The sequence below is a fragment of the Lissotriton vulgaris genome, chromosome 3_1, assembly GCF_964263255.1.
Source record: "Lissotriton vulgaris chromosome 3_1, aLisVul1.2, whole genome shotgun sequence".
Classification (NCBI taxonomy): domain Eukaryota; kingdom Metazoa; phylum Chordata; class Amphibia; order Caudata; family Salamandridae; genus Lissotriton; species Lissotriton vulgaris.
Genome location: NC_141689.1, coordinates 1,475,881,703 through 1,475,904,211, shown reverse-complemented (window position 1 = coordinate 1,475,904,211; position 22,509 = coordinate 1,475,881,703). Strand labels below are relative to the sequence as shown.

The 22,509-nt window shown below is 44.8% G+C and overlaps 1 protein-coding gene across 1 annotated transcript in view; it reads right to left on the bottom strand.

Moving 5' to 3' along the window:
- The window catches only part of SMARCAD1 (SNF2 related chromatin remodeling ATPase with DExD box 1), an 833,806-nt gene that overhangs the window by 714,720 nt on the left and 96,577 nt on the right, over window positions 1-22,509 (bottom strand). Inside the window, exon 2 of the mRNA XM_086961941.1 lies at window positions 7,013-7,192. Within this exon, the coding sequence (XP_086818067.1) occupies window positions 7,013-7,136 (124 nt within the window). The 5' untranslated portion in view covers window positions 7,137-7,192. The remainder of the gene's footprint in view (window positions 1-7,012; window positions 7,193-22,509) is intronic.

Here is a 22,509-nt window from a genome sequence, read left to right as displayed (position 1 = left end):
AAGAGAAAGAAGAAACAGAAGAACCTCCGAAAGAGGGGCAGAAAGAGGATCCACAGCCTTTGCTGTGCACCATGCCACAAATCTGTTCCACCGACAGGCGTATACCGACTTAGTGGAGGGACGCCTGGCTGCCAGAATAACATCACAGACTTCAGGAGGCAAGTCAAATGGCCTCAACTTCCGCCGCTCAATCTCCAAGCATGGAGGTGGAGACTGGACAGGTTCGGGTGGAGGACCGTCCCCTGCTGCTGCGACAGAAGGTCCTCCTGAAGGGGCAGGCGGATCGGGGGACCGACTGACATGCTGAGTAGCTCGGGATACCAGTACCTTCGAGCCCAGTCCGGAGCCACAAGGATAACTTGGGCCCGGTCACGCCTGATCTTCTTCAGCACTCTGGGCAGAAGTGGTATAGGCGGAAAGGCGTATAACAGACCGCAACTCCACTCGCGCCGAAAGGCGTCGCCGTGCGAGTGCCGTCTTGGAAACTCCAACGCGCAGAACTGATGACATTGCGCGTTCTCTTCTGTGGCGAATAGATCTAACCAAGGCTCTCCCCATCGCAGAAAGATGCCTTGCGCCACGTCCGAGTTCAGACGCCATTCGTGATCCATCGAGCACCGACGGCTGAGTTCGTCCGCCCTGGCGTTCAGGGAACCTGCCAGGTGTTGAACCGTCAGAGTCACGCCCTGACGTTCCAGCCATTGCCAGAGGCGCAGAGCCTCCTGGCAAAGGGTCCACGACCCCACTCCGCCCTGTCTGTTGCAGTACCACATGGCGGTGGTGTTGTCGGTGAACACCTGCACTACACTCCCGTTGACAAAGGGGAGGAATGCCTTCAGTGCCAGACGAATCGCCCGCAGCTCCAACAGGTTGATATGGAGCCGGGACTCCGCCGGAGACCAGATGCCTCTGATCTCTGCCTCTCCCAAGTGGCCACCCCAGCCCTGGAGGGACGCGTCCGTCACGACAACGTGCTCCGGTTGGGGAAGGGAGAGGGATCTGCCTCTGACCCAATCGCGGTCCGTAAGCCACCACTGCAGTTGTCTCGCAGTGCCCTCCGAGATCAAGACGTGGTCGGACAAGTTGCCCTGATGCTGGGCCCACTGAAACTTCAGGTCCCACTGCAGAGCCCGCATCCGCCACCGGGCGTGATGCACCAGAAGGATGCAGGAAGCCATCAGTCCCAGCAGCCGCAGCGTCAACCTGACCGAAACCCGGGATAGCGGCTGAAAGATGAGAATCAAAGCCTGAATATCCCGAACCCGCCGTTCCGGAGGATAAACCCGAAACTGCGCCGAGTCCAGAACCGCTCCGATGAAAAGGAGCTTTTGAGAGGGACACAGGTGTGATTTCGGCACATTGATGGAGAACCCCAGGTCGTGCAAGAGGTCTGCCGTCATCTGAAGGTGGTGGACGACTGTCTGGGGTGAGCCCGCCTTCAACAACCAGTCGTCTAGGTAGGGGAAGACTGAAACCCCCAACCTGCGCAGATGGGCTGCGACCACCGCCATCACCTTTGTGAACACCCGTGGAGCGCTGGTAAGGCCGAAGGGAAGCACGATAAACTGAAAGTGCTCCTGGCCTACCGTGAACCGCAGGTAACGCCGGTGGGCCGGCAGGACGGGGATGTGAAAATAGGCATCCTGCAAGTCCAACGCTACCATCCAGTCTTGTGGGTCTAGAGCAGCCAAGACCTGAGCTAACGTCAACATCTTGAACTTCTCCTTCCGGAGGAAGCCGTTGACGTTCCTTAGATCCAAGATAGGACGTAGGCCCCCCTTGTCCTTCTTGGGTACCAGAAAGTAGTGGGAATAACAACCACGCCCTACTTCTGGCCCAGGAACGCGCTCGATGGCCCCCTTGGCCAAGAGGGCCGTAACTTCCTCCTGCAGAAGTGTCAAGTGGTCCCCCGACACACGGTGGTTCTGCGGTGGCATGGCTGGAGGAGCGGTCTCGAAGGGGAGGGAGTAGCCCCTTCGGACGATTTGCAGCACCCACCTGTCCGAAGTGATCGTGCGCCAGTGAGCGTGGTGATGGCGAACCCTGCCACCCACTGGCGTCACATGGGGCCGAAAGCACGGACTAGGAGGATTTTGAGGCAGATGCTGCGGGGGGAGGTGTGGTCTGACCCCGCCGTTGTCCCCGACCGCCACCACGGCGGTTTCCACGGCCACCACCGCGTTGAAAGGATTGTTGCGGCGCGTGGCTGGCAGCACGTGTGGGGGCGCCCCTTCCTTGGCCACGAAAGGGACGAAACGAACCCGTTTGCTGACGCTGGGTCGAGAGACCCAAGGACTTGGCCGTGACCCTGGAGTCCTTGAAGCGTTCCAGCGTGTGGTCCGCCTTGTCACCGAACAGGTGACAGCCATCGAACGGCATGTCCATCAATGTATTCTGGACATCGGCCTAAAAGTTGGCGGATCTCAGCCAGGCGTGGCGACGAATCGCCACCGTCGTTGACATAGCTCTGCCCAGCGAGTCGGTCGTATCAAGACCACACCGTATCGAATATTTCGCTGCATCTCGGCCCTCAGCCACAGCCTGACCGAGTTTTGCCCGCACCTCCATGGGGCATTCTGGCAGCAGTTCTGCGACCGTATCCCACACAGAGTGGGTGTAGCGGCCCAAGAGGCAAGCGGTGTTGCAAGACCGCAGGCCCAAACTAATGGACGAGAAGACCTTCTTGCCAAACTGGTCATACCTCTTGGATTCCCGGTCGGGCGGGGCCGACGGGAATGCGGACTGGGAGGTCGAGGCCTGGATCACCAGACTCTCAGGAGTGGGGTGGGTAGACAGGAACTTGGGGTCGTCCGGACAAGGACGGTGGCGCCTGGCCACGTTCCGATCAACAGGCGCACCTGAAGCGGGCCTGGACCACGTGCCCAACAGAACGTCTGACAAGGCTTCATTAAACGGCAGCAGTGGCTCCTGTGGGCATGACTGCGGTTTGAAGACCTCGGTGAGGATGTTAGGCCTCACGGCCGCGACGGGGAGCTCAAGGTGTAAGGCCTTGGCAGCCCTCATCAGCACCACAGAATAGGCCGCTCCCTCCACCGATGCCACGGAAGGAGGAGAGATCAAACCAGGGTTAGGAGAGTCGTCCAGACCACTGGCATCCCCCAAGTCACCTGTCCAGTCCGGGTCATACTGGCACTCGCGTGACAGAGGGTCCTCGGACCCCTCCCATCTTCACCGAACTCTTCATCTTCTCCGTATTCGGAGTCAACGATGTAGACCGGCTCCTCGGGGTTCATGGGCCCCATCGGCGCCGGGACCGGCGTCGAGCGACGCCCGTCCGGCGCCGTGTCTGGCGTCGGTGAAGGTAAGGGGACGGCGCCGCCCGGAGCCGGCGCCGGAACCCCGCCGCCGGCCGGAGCCGGCACCGGAGAACCGGCGCCGCGCAGGGGCGGCGTCGGGGGCAACCTTGATGGTAACGGCGCCGGGGAGGCCGGAAGACCAGCCGGCGCCGATCCCGAAGGCCCTTGCGGCGCCGGGGTCGGAGCCGTCGGCGGCGCCGGGGCCGGAGCACCCGACGGCGCCGAGGCTGGGACACCCGAACCGCCAGGGCCCCCAGACGGTAGCACTGGGCCCGAAGGCGCCGTAGGCCCCGTCGGAGAAGCGAGCGCCCTCATGGCCATGAGGAACGCCTCGATCTCCTCAGGCGTCGTGCCGTGCCCAGGGACCGGAGGGTATGAGGCAGGCCGCGCCGGCGACTCTCGCGGAGCCGCGGGGTTGGGGTCACCCGAGCCCCCGGCCGCATCGCGCGAGCGTCGGGGGGGGAGTCGGGGGTACGATGACGACGCCCCGACTTCTTGTGCTTCTTACCTGATGAGCCTGACGAGTGGTGTCGACTTCCGGAACGCTCGGCGCGGCTCCGCGACCGCTCCCTCGAACGCTCTCTCGACCTCCGGCCGGACCGGGACCGCTCCCGGTCCCGACGTGGGGCCGACACCCGGAGCTCCAGTAGCTTGCGGGACCGCTCCCGCCTAGCCTTGTTGGTGAGGGCCCGGCAGTCGACACAGGAGTCCACGTCGTGGTCGGGGCCCAGACACCGGAGACAGAGGCGGTGATGGTCTGTGACCGACATCGTGCGCTCACAGTCATCACAGTGCTTGAACCCAGGCATCCTATCAGGCACAATTAGAGAAAAAACAATCGAAAAACTTGGTCAAAAGACCGGAGTACTGCTCTTCAGATCTGCGTCCACTAGCGCGGAAAAAAGAAGAACTGACGTCAGCGCGCGGAGGCGGCGTCTATATACTCCAGCGACGTCATCACGGCGCACAACGCCGACGACGGACTCGGAGCCGCAGGGGACGCCTGCAGACGACGCCTACCAACGCGCAGGGGTACTGCTACGCAAAAGTTTCCGGATCCAGACTGACGCCTGGGGATATTCTAAGGTAAGGAATCTAACACTAACGTGTTTCTTTCAGATAAGGTATGACAAAGGTAGTAGGCCTCACATTTATGTCAAGACATATGTAGAAGCCAACAGGCCTTTAAGATTGTTATTACACTGTGTTAAAGTACATAAATAGATATTCGGTTACAATTATCCCACAATTTACCTTACTAAGCAAGGTTTGTCGCTCCCCTCTGCCAAACCTAGGAGGTAGGTAGAAGACTGGTACTGTTAGAAACCTTATTAGGCCCTATAAAAGGGCTTGTTTATTGTTTATCAACTTTACTTTTGTACATGTTTATAATTTGATGGTTGCCTTGTGGGAAAGCTTGTGCTCAGTATAGCAGAATTGTGTTTTTCATGGCGACAAATCATAAAGGCAATTAGCCTAATTGGTCTATAGCCTAGAATGGAGTGTTATTACACTGTGTTAAAGCATATGGCTATACAGTTTGTTACATGAAATCTATAAAATGTATTTAGAAGGCAAGGGCTTGGGCTCGTTTACCCCCTTTGACAAACACTGGGGTGTACGATTGGCTCTACTGCTCTGTGACAGCACGCTGATCTTATGTGCCCAACTGTCAAAACATAATTGTGCTTCAGTTGAGGGATGATGGAGCAGTCCTTTATTTATCTATTTCTCTTTGTTTTAGGTCCGCTTTCATTGATGTTGTTCTACTCATTGTATTTAGTTATTCTGTAGTGTTTTACAGCACCCCAGACAGCTACCAGTCCATTCTCTTGATGTTTCAGTTGCTGTGCATTGCACTTCATGAGGTCACTATTTATAAACCAACCAGTGATCTTAGAATGAACTATCCACCAAGCATCATTTCTTTACCATACGAAGATAACCAGGTTTATAAGCATTGTGTTGCCCATCTGGGACCACCACAACGGTAACCCATTGACAATACTATTCCAGGATGGCCACCAATCATGATGTTTACTTGGTGATCATCTTGGAGTTGTACTGTGCAGAGTGTTGCATTGTTTTTCTGCTCCAAAAAGGCCAATACAGTGCTCCTGATCTTGGCAGCCATATTTGAACTTTAAAACAACCAAACACCAAATCACTGCAAGACAACCACCCCCTGATATATTTGATCTTATTTTTAATTGCAAAATACGCCTGCCATGTTTTGGAGGATGCAGGTTTTCTTTTTCTACTTCTAATATTTTTATTTATATTGCATATGCTTGTTGAGTGTGTTTTTTTTGTGGATGAATTAAAAATGAGTCAATGCATGCATAATTTGAATGATTAAGCTCACCACTCACTGAAGAATCAGTTTCAAATATTAGCAAGACCTCTGCCATTGCCTAAACTGGTTTCTATTGTTGAGGGCATGGCACTGCAAACTGCCGTTGGCTTTCTACAATAGGAAAATGATTCATGCCATATAACAAACTTGACAGTTGCTCCTGGGAGTGTCTGGTTATCCAACAACTATTTACTTTTTAGACAGTCATGAGGACTGCCCTACTGTTACATCATTTAAAAATAGTATTGGATCCTTTAAATTTACCCAGGGTGTCCGTGCCTGTAGTTTAAAAATAAACAATTTTAACATAAAAATATGCATTGTAGGTATATATACCTTCTAATGCGAGCGTCGTACAGGAAAAGTCACACTTCAGAAAAGTTTTACAAATTCAGAAATAAATAAAGAGTGATTGCTCATTGAAATTAATTTGATAATAACGAACCAAGGTACTTTCTACTGAAAATTAACTTGCAATAATATTGCTTTGTTCCTTGATTTCAATCTGCATAAAATGGTCTTATGTTGGATGGCTGGCATTAATCCAGGGAATTTTGAGGGTAATGACGGAAATGGTAATACCAATAAAAGAAAATGTCTACATTACATACTTTACTCAATTGCCAATATTATTTAAGTGGGTGCATTTCCTCCATGATGCTTTCAGTCATTAAATGTCAGGCTTTTAGTTGACCAGCAGCAGCACCTTTACTTTCTCAAATTAACCTTCTTCGGTAAGGTCACCAACCTGGGGAAACATCTCGTGTGTTTAAATGTTGCTTTAGGTAAGGTGCTATTTGTTTGGTTTCAACCTTTTTATGGTTACGAATTTTAATCTAACATTTGTAGATTAATATATTTTGTTTAAAGGTGTTTTATGCACATTAAGTAAATTAAGAATTCATTTCGCACATAGGGTGCAACAGCAGTCAATAAGTCGATAAAAGCACCTACCTGAACACTGGTAATTTTCTTATAAAACAAGATACTGCGCAAAGGAGCTTGTGGCTATTATATCCCACTTGGCCACATGAGATTTAGCAAAACCCAAAACATCTTTCATATACATGTGTAAATAGTCATGTTTCAATACGGAGAAAAGGAACTATGAAGTGGGTAGTATAAAGAAAATGTGTTAAGTATGTTTTGTCCAATATGTTTATTTTCTATACCCTACTGCACCACGCCACATAGCATCTCCTTAGCATATAGCCTTAATAAAGCACATTGACAAACCTAGATAAAAAAACAATCCCAAATATTACATAAAACTTTTAAAAAATGAATATATATGTTTAACAAAATGTACATTTCATCTGGGGCTTATCAGTTTTCTCACCTTGTTCCAAATCTGGGGTAGCGGGGCGGTTCTCAACCTGATCTTTTTCGCCAGCCGAGGAAAGAGACTCTTTGCTGTCATTAGACTTATCATAACGAAACCGGTCCAGGTTAAAAAGACTCATTGTGTTTTCGGCACAGGAAAGAAGGTCAGACTACACACCAATAATAAATGCCGGGCCTGGGGGAAGTAGAACATTACAATGAGTAAAACAACAACTTCTTTCTGATAGAAACAAAAAGAATAGCAAGGACATAAGATATGTATACAGATCTCTCAGATTAGTTCCATCTGACCCAAGGTCAGGTGGTCAATAAACATCTTAAAATAACAATGCCCTTCTGTATTTATCACTCCCTGAACACTTGTTTGCATGTAACCTTTCTGCTAAGCAGTGGTATTCCACATTAGACCACAAAGGCCGGATCCATGACCGCTTCTCAGGAGAACCTCATACCTGTTTAAGTGATAACTCTTTAGATCCACTCCGTGCAAGTTAATCTCATGTGGCTAACCTGAACATTTGGCACAATCAGCTTACTTGGACGTTCATCTCTATACTGAAATAGCGAAAAAAAAGTATGTGCGTCACTATATAAGAGTTGCCCAATATGATGAGTGACAAGTCTCCTTTTAGAGGTTCTGGTGGCATTATAACAGATGTAAGCTCAACAGCCACTTACCTTTTTTTCCTACTGAACCATTTATATTGGCTGTTACTACTGATGTTGCTAAGGCTATTGGCAAACATCTCAGTATTTTAATTTAGAAGTTATGTTTACTTCTTTACTACCTTTCATGTTAAGGCGAACAGCCAAACAAAGCTTGTTACATTTTATGCAGCGTAGTGGAACCAAAGGGTTGGCAGATATGAGGGCTAGGGTGCGGCCCTGTAAAGGCTTGCACATGAAAAAAATTGTGTGCTTCGGGGAGATAAAACATTTGAATGTATTTCTCTTCATTGATAACATTTCTTCATAAGAGCTTAATTTTTTAACTGCTATATTTTTCAAACGAACAAAAGATTTACCGTGCAAGTAATGCAAGATCAATACGATTTGATCTACCTAGGGTTTGTCAAGATCGTAAGTACATTACAGAACTTGTAAAGCACTTAGCATTAACACAACGTATGCATAGTTTTTCAAAGCACATCTGGTGCAGTATTCTCTCTTCTAATGCAACAGGCCTACATGAAGGTTCGCCCGAATATCCTCAGGCATAGAGGCATGCTTGAGTATTGTTCACGTTTGAAAAACAAGTCCCCTCAGAAAGTGGCAGGCTTTAAAACAAAGACAACTCTGATCCCTTACCCAAAGCAATACTGGAAGAGCACAGAAATAATTTAATTACCGGATCACCTTGAAGCAGCCTAACAGCCACACCGTCGGCAACAAAGTGATACTTTCAATTGTCATTTCCATAGCACTTAGAACAGTAGGAGGGAAGGGTGGTGATGAGTAAACCAACTAAATGTCATTAGTGTTAACTGTCAGCAGCCTTGGAAGAAAACAAGAAGTCAGAACTTACTCTCTTTGAAACTTTCAGCTGCTTATGACACTTTGGACTAGGACACACTATTAACCAAACGCTAGAAATAGACCCGGATCATCGACCCAATCTTGGAATGGATTTAGTCCTTCCTCTCCAGCTGCCATCAAATCCAAACTGGATCCATTGAATCATTGAAAGAGTGCCATATGCCATCCTTGGCATTAGTGCTCTTCCACATCTACATGAACCCGATGTGCAGGTTCTAGAACTGTGCTCGGAGAACCTCCAAACTTATTTGGATGACCCCAAATGCACTTTCACCAATGAAAATAAATAACATAGGAAAAGCACATCCATGCGTCTGGATCGTTCATCTTTCTCTATCCAAGATTACTATGTTTTTTATAAGCAAAGACAGACCTCTTTAGCATGGAAGGACAAGAACGCACCTCATGGCATTTGAGTAGCCCACCAACCTAGAAGCTTCACAGTTTTCTGCACTGAAATTCTAGAACCTGGGCGTCATTTGAATCCAGTCCCATACAATGGAAGCAATCTACAACCTTCCTTCTCGAGGGAATTCTTCGCTCCTCCTTGCGCTATCGCAAAAAAGTTGACCAGCGAAAGCCCTTGCGATTACACGCTTAGACTATTTTAAGATTGTTTATCATGGTTTTGCACGGAAACTCAGACTGGCTGCAGAGGCTCCAGAATCGAACAAACATGTGACCAAAGAGACACATACTAACAGCCTTGAAAAACACTTCACTGGTTTCAAATACAATTCATTGGGGCACAAGACCAAGACACCTGCGAAAATCAACCACCAAGCTTTCCCCCAGATGCATCAAACCAATTTGCGATTCCTTAATAGCGAAAAATATCGATTCGCTATTAAGGAATTGCAAAATGGAATGCATCAAGAAATCACTTAAAAAATAGCGATTTCTTAGAATTCCTTAATTGCGACTCGCAAATTGCGAGTCGCAATTAAGGAATACCTCCCCATTCATTCCTATGGGCCTAGAGGCACATAGGAATGAATGGGAAGACCATCTCAATTTGCGAATCGCAATTAGCGATTCGCAAATTGAGATTGCAATTTCAAGGGTGCAGGGGTGTCCAAAGGACACCCTGTTGCACCCCTGAAATTGATATGTGCACATATGTTGCGCACACACATGCCCTTAGGGCATGTGTGTGCGCAACATGGAACTTTGAAAAATTCACTTTAGTGCATTTTTCGAAGTTTTTGCAAATTACCACGAAGTTGTACTTCATGGTAATTTGCGTGCCCTATTAGCGAATTCGTTATTTTAAACACTTCCATGCATTGCATTTAAGGAATCTCAAATTGAGATTCTTTAAATGCAAATAATCGCAATTTAGCGATTTCTAAAATTGCGATTTTTGCATTTGGGATGATGCATCCCAAATGCAAAAATACCGCTCGCAAAGGGCCAGATTCTCAGAATCTGGCCCTTTGCGAGCGGATTTGCGAGCGGATTTTTGTTTGATGAATCTGGCTCTAAGTGCCTAACAAACTTGTGATAAGTAAAGGCAAACAATCTTTTATTTATCCTTCAGATGGAAAAAATATTGAGACCACACCCTGTGTTCCTAAGGACCTAAACAGTGAAACTCACTGACCTCAAGATTACTACAACCTTAGCAGGAAAGTGCTGTTCATTCAACTCGACTGCTCACCTATAAGGGAAGTGACTTAAGTATAAAGGAAGAGGCTCCTCCTTTAACTAACTGAACTCTAACTCCCTCAGTCTGCATCTTACTTCGTGCTCGGGAATAATTGGAAAGTAACAGATACTACTACAAGTTAGGTAACCATAATGGAGGGCAAGCAATCAATCTACTTTGCTGAAGTTATTTGTCCTACGTAATAAAAATGTGGCAACACCTAGACATCCTACTGCCAGTAAATGCTATGTGCAAAGAAAAGGACCCACACACAAATTAGGTAGCACATTAAATGTGCATGTGCTCAAGGAAAGAGTTTCCATGCATATGAAAACAAGACACACAAATAGTGGGCATAGGTAAGGTGTAGAAAAGCATCCACGGTGTTGATTAGCTCCTTTTTAGGTCTCGCACTTGGCGACGCATGTCGCCAGCGAGATCTATTGTTGTCGTCTTGCCTGCCAAGTGGTACAGACTGGGGCACGCGCCGATTGGTGTCTGTGAACGTGCTTCTAAAGAGACGCGCTTGCGCAGACGTGCTTTCATATACACACACAGCCCCTGCTTTCGCTTGGCTAGCATGCACTAACGGCGCGTGCACACACACACAGCCAGCGCCCCCCTTGAACACACACACAAACACAAACACACACACACACACGCGCGCGCACACGGTGTTGATTAGCTCCTTTTTAGGTCTCGCACTTGGCGACGCATGTCGCCAGCGAGATCTATTGTTGTCGTCTTGCCTGCCAAGTGGTACAGACTGGGGCACGCGCCGATTGGTGTCTGTGAACGTGCTTCTAAAGAGACGCGCTTGCGCAGACGTGCTTTCATATACACACACAGCCCCTGCTTTCGCTTGGCTAGCATGCACTAACGGCGCGTGCACACACACACAGCCAGCGCCCCCCTTGAACACACACACAAACACAAACACACACACACACACACGCGCGCGCACACGCACAGGCACGCACACGCACAAACACGCGCCCCCTACAACTAATCCTAACTCACCGCATCGGCGGACTCAGCCACCACTCCTGACTTCTGCAGCCAACGCGCGACAGCCGTGACGACGCTCCCTAAAGAGACGCGCATGCGCAGACGCGCTTCCATATAGACACACACAGACCCTGCTTTCGCTTGGCTAGCTAATGTACTGCCACGTGCTTATGAGCCCCGAAGAATAAAAGAAACACGTTATATATCGTGCATAGGTATCTCCTCCAGTAATGTAAACATGATATAGGAAATTCTGCTTTTGAAATACAAACAATTTCCGCACTGGTAAACTCCCAGTTCCTTATAGTTTTCATAACAAAACACGATCCTAACTTCTTTAACACGTTCCACCCCTCCCCCCTCTATAAACACACGCGCTTGCAACTTACTGCTTTGCCGCTCATACTCTCTGAACATTAATATTTAGATCATATTATAAACATAACAACTACACTTGTATTTTTTTAAACACATGTATTGTGTATTGCTTTCAAATAAGACGGTGATCTGTGGTCGAAAAATACAGGTTCAAGACCTATTAAAATTCAATAATTTAAAGAAACACCCACAGTGTGGATAGAGTTCAACTCATCAGTTAATACGCTTCGACGCCTCGCAAAAGAGCGTTAACTGATTAGTTGAACTCATAACAATACATAATATTACGATACACTGGCCATAAAGAGATCTGAAGAAGTGCTCGAGTGTCTGCCATTTATTGCAGTATTATACCTCTACTTGCACTTTGCGCGCTTTTGTAACTTGCACACGTCACTTTTTCCTCCTGTAATGTACCGTTTGCTACCTCTTGTATTTTGTTTGCTCACAATTGTCACTTTTGCCTCATGTAACTTAACGTTTACTTTTGTAAATTGTTCTCATGTAATTTTCTCCTCATGGATCATTACTGTTCCTATTGTGAAGCGCTCTGACACCTTCGGTAAAGTCTGCGCTGTATAAAAAAACCCATAAAATAAATGAATAAAACACAGGTGCCCTAATCTCTCTCATGCCAGCCACATAGCCAGTGTTAGGTTCCTCAGACACATGTAGCTTGCCTCGTAAATCTGAGATACTTCGCACTTATGCGGTTGAGGGGGCTCGCGCTCACCTACTGGGCTGGAATACTTGTCCTTAAGTGGCACCGCCGAGCACGGGCATTGACAGAGTCCGAGGAACAGGAGGGAGATCACCCAGAGAAGCCTCATGGTCTCACAGACGGGAAGGAAGCCTCTGTTGATATGAAGTGCGGCGGGACCTTTGTTACACGCAGTTAGAGCTGCCCAGAGTCACGTGAGGACGCCTCACATGACCCCGAAAGCAGGAAGGGAATACCGGGCAATGCTTGGAAGGGAGCAGCTCCTTACCAATAGCAGGGCAGGCACGTTCTTAGTCAGCACCGACTTCCGCGTGCCACGTAGTAAACAAGCATCTCACCTTTCCAGATGGTTAAAGTGTGAGATTCAGTCACTGGCACCCTGTGTCACTGACGCACTCAAGAGAGGAATCAGGATTCGTAGTAAAACCTAGGCCTTGGTACTTAACTTGAATGTGATTTTCAAAGAAACCCACTGCATTGTTTATAACATGCCTTTTCTACCTCTGCTGTAATAATAAACTGGTAATATATATATATAAAACAGCTCTTCAAGACATTTTAAGCCATTTCTTATATTTTCCATTTTAAGTTCATATGAAACACTGACTTTTACTCATGTTCTTTTTTACTAGCATTGACATACAGATACCTGCCACGTTTTGTAATGTACTGACTGGGTGAATGTCTTAGGAGAAGCACAAGTCATCGAACTCCCACGTGAAGATTTTGGAGAGAGAGAGACGGCATAAGAGATATGTGCATTTGTTTCTTAATGGCTTACATTGTAAAAGACATTTTGCGATATCGATACAGACTCCCCCTGAGGCAATTGAATACAATACTATATAGAGTGGGCCTTCTATAAAGTAGAACACAAATTTTCAATAATTATGTTCAGTCTCGCCTTTTTCCCTTGTTGTTTTCTTCTTTTCCAGCCTGAATGTCTCAGCACCAAGAATCCCCAACATGTTTGCTTTTTAACTTCCCAACTGCGATGGATGTTGTATAGCACAGCTCATTGAAACATAGTCCATGCATGCAGTGCTGCCAAAATTCGAGTTCATTTATGTGTGACTTTTATATTTATTGAATTGTCTTGTCTTGTCTTAAGCGAGGAACATGACAACACAAACAACGGAGCGCTTACTTTGTCATCACACTTGAGTCTTGAATAAATCTGCCCTGCTTTGCCTTTTAATTTTATGTGCTTATATTCCTGCTACAGTTAAAAGGACGAAGCAATTTTCCAAGACCTATCATGAAGTTGAATAATCTCAGCACTCGTTCAACTTTGCTCTTGCAAGTTCAAGCACTTGTTGTGTGTTTTGTGCACCCTTTATTTTAGGTCTCGCACATGGCGACGCATGTCACCAGCGAGATCTATTGCTGTCGTCTTGCCTGCCAAGTGGTACAGACTGGGGCACGCGCCGATTGGTGTCTGTGGACGCGCTTCTAAAGAGACGCGCTTGCGCAGACGTGCTTCCATATACACACAGCCCCTGCTTTCGCTTGGCTAGCATGCACTAATGGCGCGCGCACACACACACACACAGCCAGAACCCCCCCTTGAACACACACATACACAGACACAAACGCACACATACACAGACACACACGCACACATACACAGACACACGCGCACACATACACACAGCTAGCCCCCCCTTGAACACACAGACAGACACGCGCGCACATACGCGCACATACACACACACGCACACCACACACACACACACACACCACCCTCACTATCTATCGCACCACCACAGAATCACTCAGGGGCACCACAGCATCACTATGCACTACCACACCATCACTGAACGCCACAGCATCACTCGTCGCCACCACAGCATCACTCGTTGCCACCACAACATCACTCAGCGCTACCACAGCATCAATCTGTGCAACAATTCAACAACAACTGGTTCAAATATGTTCTCTCAATGTTTCAAGCTTTATTACAAATGTCACCAAAAGATGTTAATGTTTCACTTCTGTTCTTGGATTTTCGTCACAATAGAATACACTGAACATAATCTTCACAAAAGTTATTGACAACATTTTAAGCTATTGCCATTATAATTTACAATAACTTTTATTTAAGTATTAATTATTTAAAAAAATTACAAACCATAGTTATTTGTAATATAAATTCATCTAAGTCACGAAAATACAAAACATGTTGCATTACAAATGCTATAGGTGTTATTTGCAAAAATTTTAAATATTGGCATTGTAAATGACAAAGCTATTAATTTCGCTATTTTCAAAACACCACACATAAATTAAAAAAAATCGTCATTTACAATACCAATAGCTCAAACTTACCTAATGCGAGACCTATTGCATTGCAAATGCCTGTTCTCTTTATTTTTAATTCATCAACGTCACAGAGGAACTTCACAATAGTTCTCTTATTCACAGACAAAATGTATTTCAATCAATAAACGTTTTGCTTGATCTCATGATCAGTACTTTAATTTCTCAAAGTCATGTCGATTCAGTACAAAATAGAATGAATTGTCAAGAAATAAAAAAACAACAGACAACATCTGGTCAGTAACATATACAGTAATTCGGGGTGCGGGTGGAATGCCAAAGATGGAGGAAGTGTTCTGTTAGCTCTCCTGAACCTTGGCCTGATCACCCCTCAAAGGAAAATCAACAATGGAAATGTTAGCAAACAAATGTAAATAAAGGACATTGGAAAGAGATAAAGAGCAGTATTTGAAGATCGAAGCAAAACACCCACATGAGCACTGGAGTAGTGATGCATAGAGATTTAGAACACCCATTGGGCCTGGAGACGGTCAAACCTAGAGAGCAGCAGCTGGCTGACATACAGAAACAATGTCACAGTGTCGGAGAGAAAGCAGCCAAGTATTATCTAGTGTGCAGTCAGATGAATGGATGAATGTGTAGAGTTAAGATCAACTGCAGAATCAATGTATATTGAGAATGTACAAATCAATGACAATGGTTTGAAGGAAAAAATACGTTTTATTCTTCAAATACCCAGTGATAATGTATTTCATCTATTACAATTAAGGACTTGGACAATCTTCTTTGTTTAAAAACTCCCAAACGAAGATTGTCCAATTTCTGCACTTTACGAATTGGAGAAAGCGATTTAGATTATTTTAAGGACAAAAGGTATAGGTGGAAAAGTTTAATGGAGTGTGTAAAATACGATCAGGAGGGCAGTATGTCAACTAAATAAAAATACTTATTATATACAAACACCAATGGACTTATTAAAATATGTGACGCTGAAATTGCACAAATTATTTGAAAAATGGTAACTGAGGAATGTTTTGAGCTGTAAAGAATGTGTGCACATATATGTGAAAACAGCAATTGTTCCGGCTATACATAAAATTAATAAAAATGGAAAAAATTCCTCTTGTAAAACTATCATTTCTGGTAACAGCTTACTGTCAGTTTTTCTGAAAACATGGAGAAATACTTGCAAGAGAGTATTGGAAAAATCATGAGCCAGGGACATTAGGGATGTCATGAGAGAACCTTTTTGTATTGAAAACCTTGGATGGCAAAAGCCTATACATAATTATAATCTATCACAATAGAATTCTTGCATAGAAGAAATTCACCTCTGTGTAGTCAGCAAGTTTTTTGGACCCTGCTGAGAGGATTTTGGAATTTATTAAGTGGGTCTTGGATTCTGTAGCAAGTGTGGGGAACTATAATGATGGCCTAGTTTACTCCCTCTTAAGGAAACCTTTTTATGAGGTTTTATGAGAGGGAACATGCCTGGAACAAGTCTCAGTTCACCTGGGTTAAAATCAATCATAGTAGGAGTGCACTTGATTGTTCATCTACTTATTGCATCAGGTGGCCGTTGCCAAGCTTGTTTTGTATCATGAATCCTTTAACAATAACTCTCTCAAGGCAGAACCCTCCTTGGAGGATAGCAAGTGTATATTATTTTAAGCTTAGAGTAATAACTGAACTCAGATTAGACCATGAATCTTTCAGAGACATTGTGGCATCTTAAAATCAGATAAGGATATTATCAAACATATTTAACATCATCCACAAATAACAAATGTAGACAAGCTAAACCACTACAGAACCTATTGAACCCAAATTACACCACCAGATTGAAAAACAAATCTGTGAATGAAATTTGCTACCTACTGTCACAAATGACTCATACATGTGAACGGCTGCATACGCTGCAAAATTGTATTGAATGGACAAATCAACTCACTTAAATAAAACACAACATATAAATTAAATTCAGTTTTTTTAAATTGCAAATCTAAATGTTGTGCTTATATTTTACATTCTGTCTGCGTGGAAATGAGTTTAGGTTGCTCCATTAGGATTTAAAGAGCACATCTTTAAAAATAAAAAAGACGAATATCCATTGAAACTTGTTTCAATTTAGTACTTATTTAGAACAAGGGGAAAATGTCAAAATGTGGGGTGATTAACATATAGCCCAAGGATGAAGAGGGGTGATAGGGAGAGAAAGCGATAGCAAAGAGAGGCCTGGTGGATTGACATATAGCAAAGAGAGGCCTGGTGGATTGACAAATTAGATACAGTTGGACATAAATTGAATATGGAACACAAATATTAGCGTTTAGTTTAGGCTGTCCTCTTACAGCTCTCATATGGGCTAACAGCTCACAGAAATAGATTCTCTTTTTTCTGTGATCCCACCTATAGTACCATATCATTTGCCAAATTCCTGGTCCCCAAACTAATGGGAATACATTTCTTTTAATGTAATAAAAACACTTTCATGTAGGTTGATACAAACAATTGTATTCAGATATAGCGCAAGCGGATGCTATGATGCCTCTACCAGATGGAGTAGAGTGCTCAAATCCGACCTTATCAGCTAGACAACAGGAGGAGCTCAATACTGAATACTATAATTTTTTTAAATCGAAAAAAAGCACCTAATTGCGCTAATTAACAGTAAATCTAATTGAAGAAACGTAATCCACTTCTGTTAGACTTATTTATTTAGGGTGTACGTTGTTGGTTTTGCCACCAAAGAGAAAGTAGATATATTTAGCTGAAGGCCAAACATTTATGCAGGCGTGTTTAGTGGAATCCGGTGTGAAATAATGGAGTACTCAATGCTGAATAGAGTTTGAAACCCCCTATCCCCATAATATATTTGGTGCATGGTACAAATAAAATGCAGTTTGAGTGCTAATTACTGTGTCTGAAGAAGTTAACCAAGAGATGGCTGATATATCAAGGTGGTGTCGAATTAATTGTGCATGTCGCTATAGTGAGATTTGGTGCAAAGTTATAGATGCCGGTATTGTAATGAGTTCGAATCCTGTTGTATACGAAGCATAACTGTCTCCCAGTAGAAATAAAATTTAATTTTTATTAGAACATTGGAATGTTGGGAGCTCCATTGAAAACAATGGAGTGCTCTGGGCTTATAATGGCTGGTATGAGCCTGGAGCTCCAACATTCCAATGTTTCTTTGTTCACAGCTTTGGCTGTGAAAAAAGGCTTCAGGGAGCCTGAGGGGATTCCAATCCCCTCACGCTCCCATAGGGCTTTGTTTTTTTTTATTAGAATATTCTGCCCTCTAGTGACAGAATGTTCCAATAGCCTTATAGCCCTTCGTAGCTGGGCTATACTGGCTATTAAAGTCCCTCTCCCTTGTTAAAGGCCCGAGCCGAAACGCTGGAGAGGGCCTTTAATAGCCAGTAAAGCCCTCTACAGTGGGCTATAAGGCTATAGTGAAAACCATTGGTATGTAAAAATAGATTCCTTGTGGTAGGGATGTGCTACTGGTATATGTTATTTTTATTTGGTAAAGGGTCTGCTTTATAGTTAAAAAAAAGAACATTTAAAAAAAGGGTGTTTACAAACTTTTTGTAAATTTGAATCATAAGATTAGTTAATAAGATGAATAACGATTAAAGGAAGAGGCTATACCGGGAGAAGACTGGCACGTTGCGCTGCGTTTTTAGTTATAGCCGATAAACTGGTTGCACTTTTACTTTTTATGGTGATTCCGTAGCCATGTGGATAATTATCAAGTAATAGTGGAGTACGGAAGTCACAGAAAATGCAGGTTTTTGAGGGAGAAACTCCTCATAACAGTGTTATAGCCTATTTTTTATCAATGTAATTTGTACCAGGTATAGTAATGTTTTTTTCTATTTAAAACTATTGTATATGGGAAAGTACACTTAACGTTATTTTAATAGAACATTGATGTATATATAACTTTATAACTTATAAAATAAGATTGATGTACGATCTAACCAGTATTTAAACTATGAATTTTATTTCACATTCATTCGTATAATGTTTATAAAACCACTAGACATGCCTAAGAAAATTGGCAGCGTGATATATAATCCTGTATGTAGCACGGGTACATTCAGTTACAACATTTTCAGCAGCACAATGAACTGAGCTTAGTTTACTTATGTAAATACAAATAACTAGGAGGATGAGCTGTGTGAATTTTGAAATGGTCAACTGCTACTTCTATTAACCAAAGGATATTGTATGAAGCTTGTAATAATTAGATCTCTGCTATGGTTTCTTTCCAAGTGACAATGAGAATAATGAAGACATTTCTAATTCTTCTACTTTTCAGTGCATTAACTGTGATGAAGTAAATCTGTTTAACACATTTTAGGATAAGAGCTCCATTTCAAAGTAATGTTTGAAAGAACACAATCTCAGTCTCACAAAGCCGCTCTTGCATGGTCACTAGTCTCGGGCCAAATAACTCTGTTCTAGGGAAGGGACAACTGTCTAAGACCAGCATGACTCTATTGCATTCCTCAAAAGGCAATAGAACAAACCTCCTTAAACTTTGACACCACATTCACTCGCTGTCTCATATTACATACAGGGATATTACCAGGGTACAATTTGTAACAATGACAATGCCGCTTAGGAAGGAACAGACCATCATAACCTGGCGCGATACAAGCCTATCAGCAAGTGTACTTAAAGAAAAAGGCCAGTTTGTGGAATGGGGGGAATCAACATTCAGAAAAGTACCCATTCATACTACATGCCCCCCCAACAATATCTTGAAAATCTCGGTCCTGATAGGGACCAGAAGAGGGGCAACTTCCCTGGGAAATGCAAACATGAACATCAAGAGTAGGGTGGATGGCCAGTATGGCAGTAGGTCTGTCATAGCAACCATCGTAGACTGTCCACTCAGTCTTCTTACCACCTTCTCCAAATTCAGGCAACTTGGGCTGGGTTGCCTCCAACATGGCCGTCAAGACACAGCTCCACCCTAGCATGGACTCCCCCAGTTACAAGAGCACGGCTGAAAACAATAACATTAAACATCCTCACTTGTAACTTGGCAGGCATGCATAAGACCCTACAAAACCTAACAGCGATTAAGCTCTTTGAAGAGGTGGACCTTATTTGCATGCAAGAAACTTGGGCAACTACATCTAACCCCCTTACAGGGTATGCGTAATTCTATAAACCTGCAATCAAAGCCAGTCTATTTCGGAGACCTTCTGGGGGCATTTCATTATAAATAAAGCATTCCTTGAAGCTGAGGTTTATGGAAATAAAAAACATCTTCAACATGGTTTTAGCTGGCATTCTGAAAGGACTCAAGTGCGCTGAAAGACCACCATCTATTCTACTGATCAATGTATCAATGTATATCATCATACTCGGGGACCTTAACATCCACCCCCTTGGGGGACGGAACGTCAACAGTAGTACAACTGAGAGCACCGGGAGATTCAACACCCTCCTACAGACGTATAACCTAGAATCAGCGAACTCCCTATCTATTCTATCCATGCCGGGCATAGTCTACCCACCAACCTGCCACAACCAGAAAACCATTAACTATATCTTATTGAGCCAGCGAATAGGGAAGCTTATGTTAAGCAACAAAGTGCTCGCTCAGATCGAAAGTGATCACGCAACCCTTGTGCGGAGTCTAAATACCTCAGCGGACAACCAATATATCCTTTACCACCTTGGGCACTCAAACGGGGAGGAACATTTCAGACTTACGAGGAGAATCAAATGGGTGACCACCACCAACAAATTTGACTCCTGGAAATCCAAATGGATTGGCTGGGCGACAAGGTCCATCGTGCCAGAGATCAAAGGGAAATGGGAACATGTCGATCCAGAACTGGCCACTTCGCTTCATGAAAGCTCCCCCAGTACCAAAACAAGCACTGGAGCTTACATTCAAGGCTCAGCTCTACAGATTAAACAAAGTGCACATCAATTAAAAAGAAGCCAAAGAGCACACACAAAAAAAGGAACTGAAGCCTCTAAGAAGTGGCTGCAACTAGCAACAACGGCCCACAAGCATCTCGTCTGGCATCTAAAACATGAAGCCACTGAGGGGAAATGGATAGCAATCTTCGACCTACTTGCACCGAACAAGGCCCAACAATTCTGGGGCTGTTTAAACAGCCTAATCCATGGATCCTCTAACAGAAGGAATACAATACCCGCAGAGATCTGAGAAGCACACGTCAAGTCTGTATACATCAGTGATCAGATAATCACACAGGTAAAGGGTCAATACAAGCAGAGCAATCCAGAAACCGCCAGGACTAATCACCCTATGCTCTCAGGGGAACTCACAACTTCAAGCGTGGCGGCTGTCAACACGATTTTAAAAAGGATCTGGAAAATGATGCACCGGGCTCCAATGGTTTGCCCGGCTCCCTTTTCAGGGAGGATATCAACTTATGGCCTGCAAATCTTGCTATGTTGTACGCAGAATGCAGGTTCTTAGAAGAAGTCCAAGGCTCTTGGAGGGGCTCACTGCTGCAACCTATTTTCACAAAAAGGGGCAAGCACTGACCCTAGGAACTATCAAAAGATTGCTTTACTGGATATCAACGGTAAGGCATACACAAGTACCATTCTGCAGGAACTAGCGAACTAGGTGGACCAGAAGGCCTACTGCTATTTTACCAGACCAAGTTCAGACCAGGGGCCTCCACTGTTGACAATATCACAGTCCCGTCATATCTAGCCCAACAAGCAGTTGCCCGCCGTTCTACCCCTGTGTCTTTTATTGATTACCCAGCAGCTTTTGATGGAAAAACATGCCAACAGCTAATGTGAGCAAATCCAAAACAGTTTTCTTCGAAAGCTACCTAAAGAAAAAGCTCAATAAGTGGTGCTTGGGTACTTTGAGCCTGGGCTGCGTGCAAAGCTACAACTACCTAGGTGCTTGGCTAAGCAAGACTGACCACCCTTCAATCCACCTAGATTAGTTGCAGCTGAAAGGAAAGATAATCACGCATTCCCTCTGCAAGCTACATGCCACGCTAGACAGCCCAACAACTATGGCTATCCGAAGGGTATTGTGGGCCAAACTGCTACCAACCCTTACCTACGCGTAACAGGCATTTCCGGGAATGCTTGCTGAGGACCTGGAGAAAAATCATTTCGATGCGTACAAACAAATATATTGCCTGCCTGCATTCACAAGAAACACCTTGATCCGCCTTGAGTTTGTCCTCATCCAAGAAAAATGTCATAGAAAGCACCTTTTCAAAACCAAACAATTCCTGGTCTGTTAAACTTTCAGCATCAAAGGAGCTACTGCAGCTAGCCATTGAGAATTGGGACCAGAGTAGAATTGAATGTGCCACCATCAAATTAACTATAAAAAAGCAACTGCGTTTCAGCTCAAGCAAACTGGACATAGAATAATTTGCTGCCAGGGACTTCCCCGAAACTCTGTGCCTTCCACAAATCCTACATACAACCATAGCACTATGGCACGCAGGCTGTGGGGAGTCAGGCATTACATCAGACCTTAACTACAAGATTACACCCACTTCCCAATAAATATAATATATACCCAACCTGGAAAGCACTCACAGATATCCCAGTGTGCCGGCTATGAAACTATAGAAGGGAGTACCTGGCACAAAAACTCCTATGCTGCCCGGCACAAGATTGCCATATCTATCTCAGGCCCATACTTCTCTCACTGGGCACACGCACAGCAAAGAACGCCATCTGCCAGCTTTACACCTTGGATACCATGAAGCACATGGGGCCAATTTCAGCAAATTTATCTACCAAGCACGTTCACTCTTAAAAGAAAAAATGGCACAGGGAGGGAGTGACTAACAGTATGACGTGCTCCACCACAACAAAACCCAGCTCTGCAAGGACTATTTTTCCGAGGGACTAAACGAATGAACTATGGTGATAT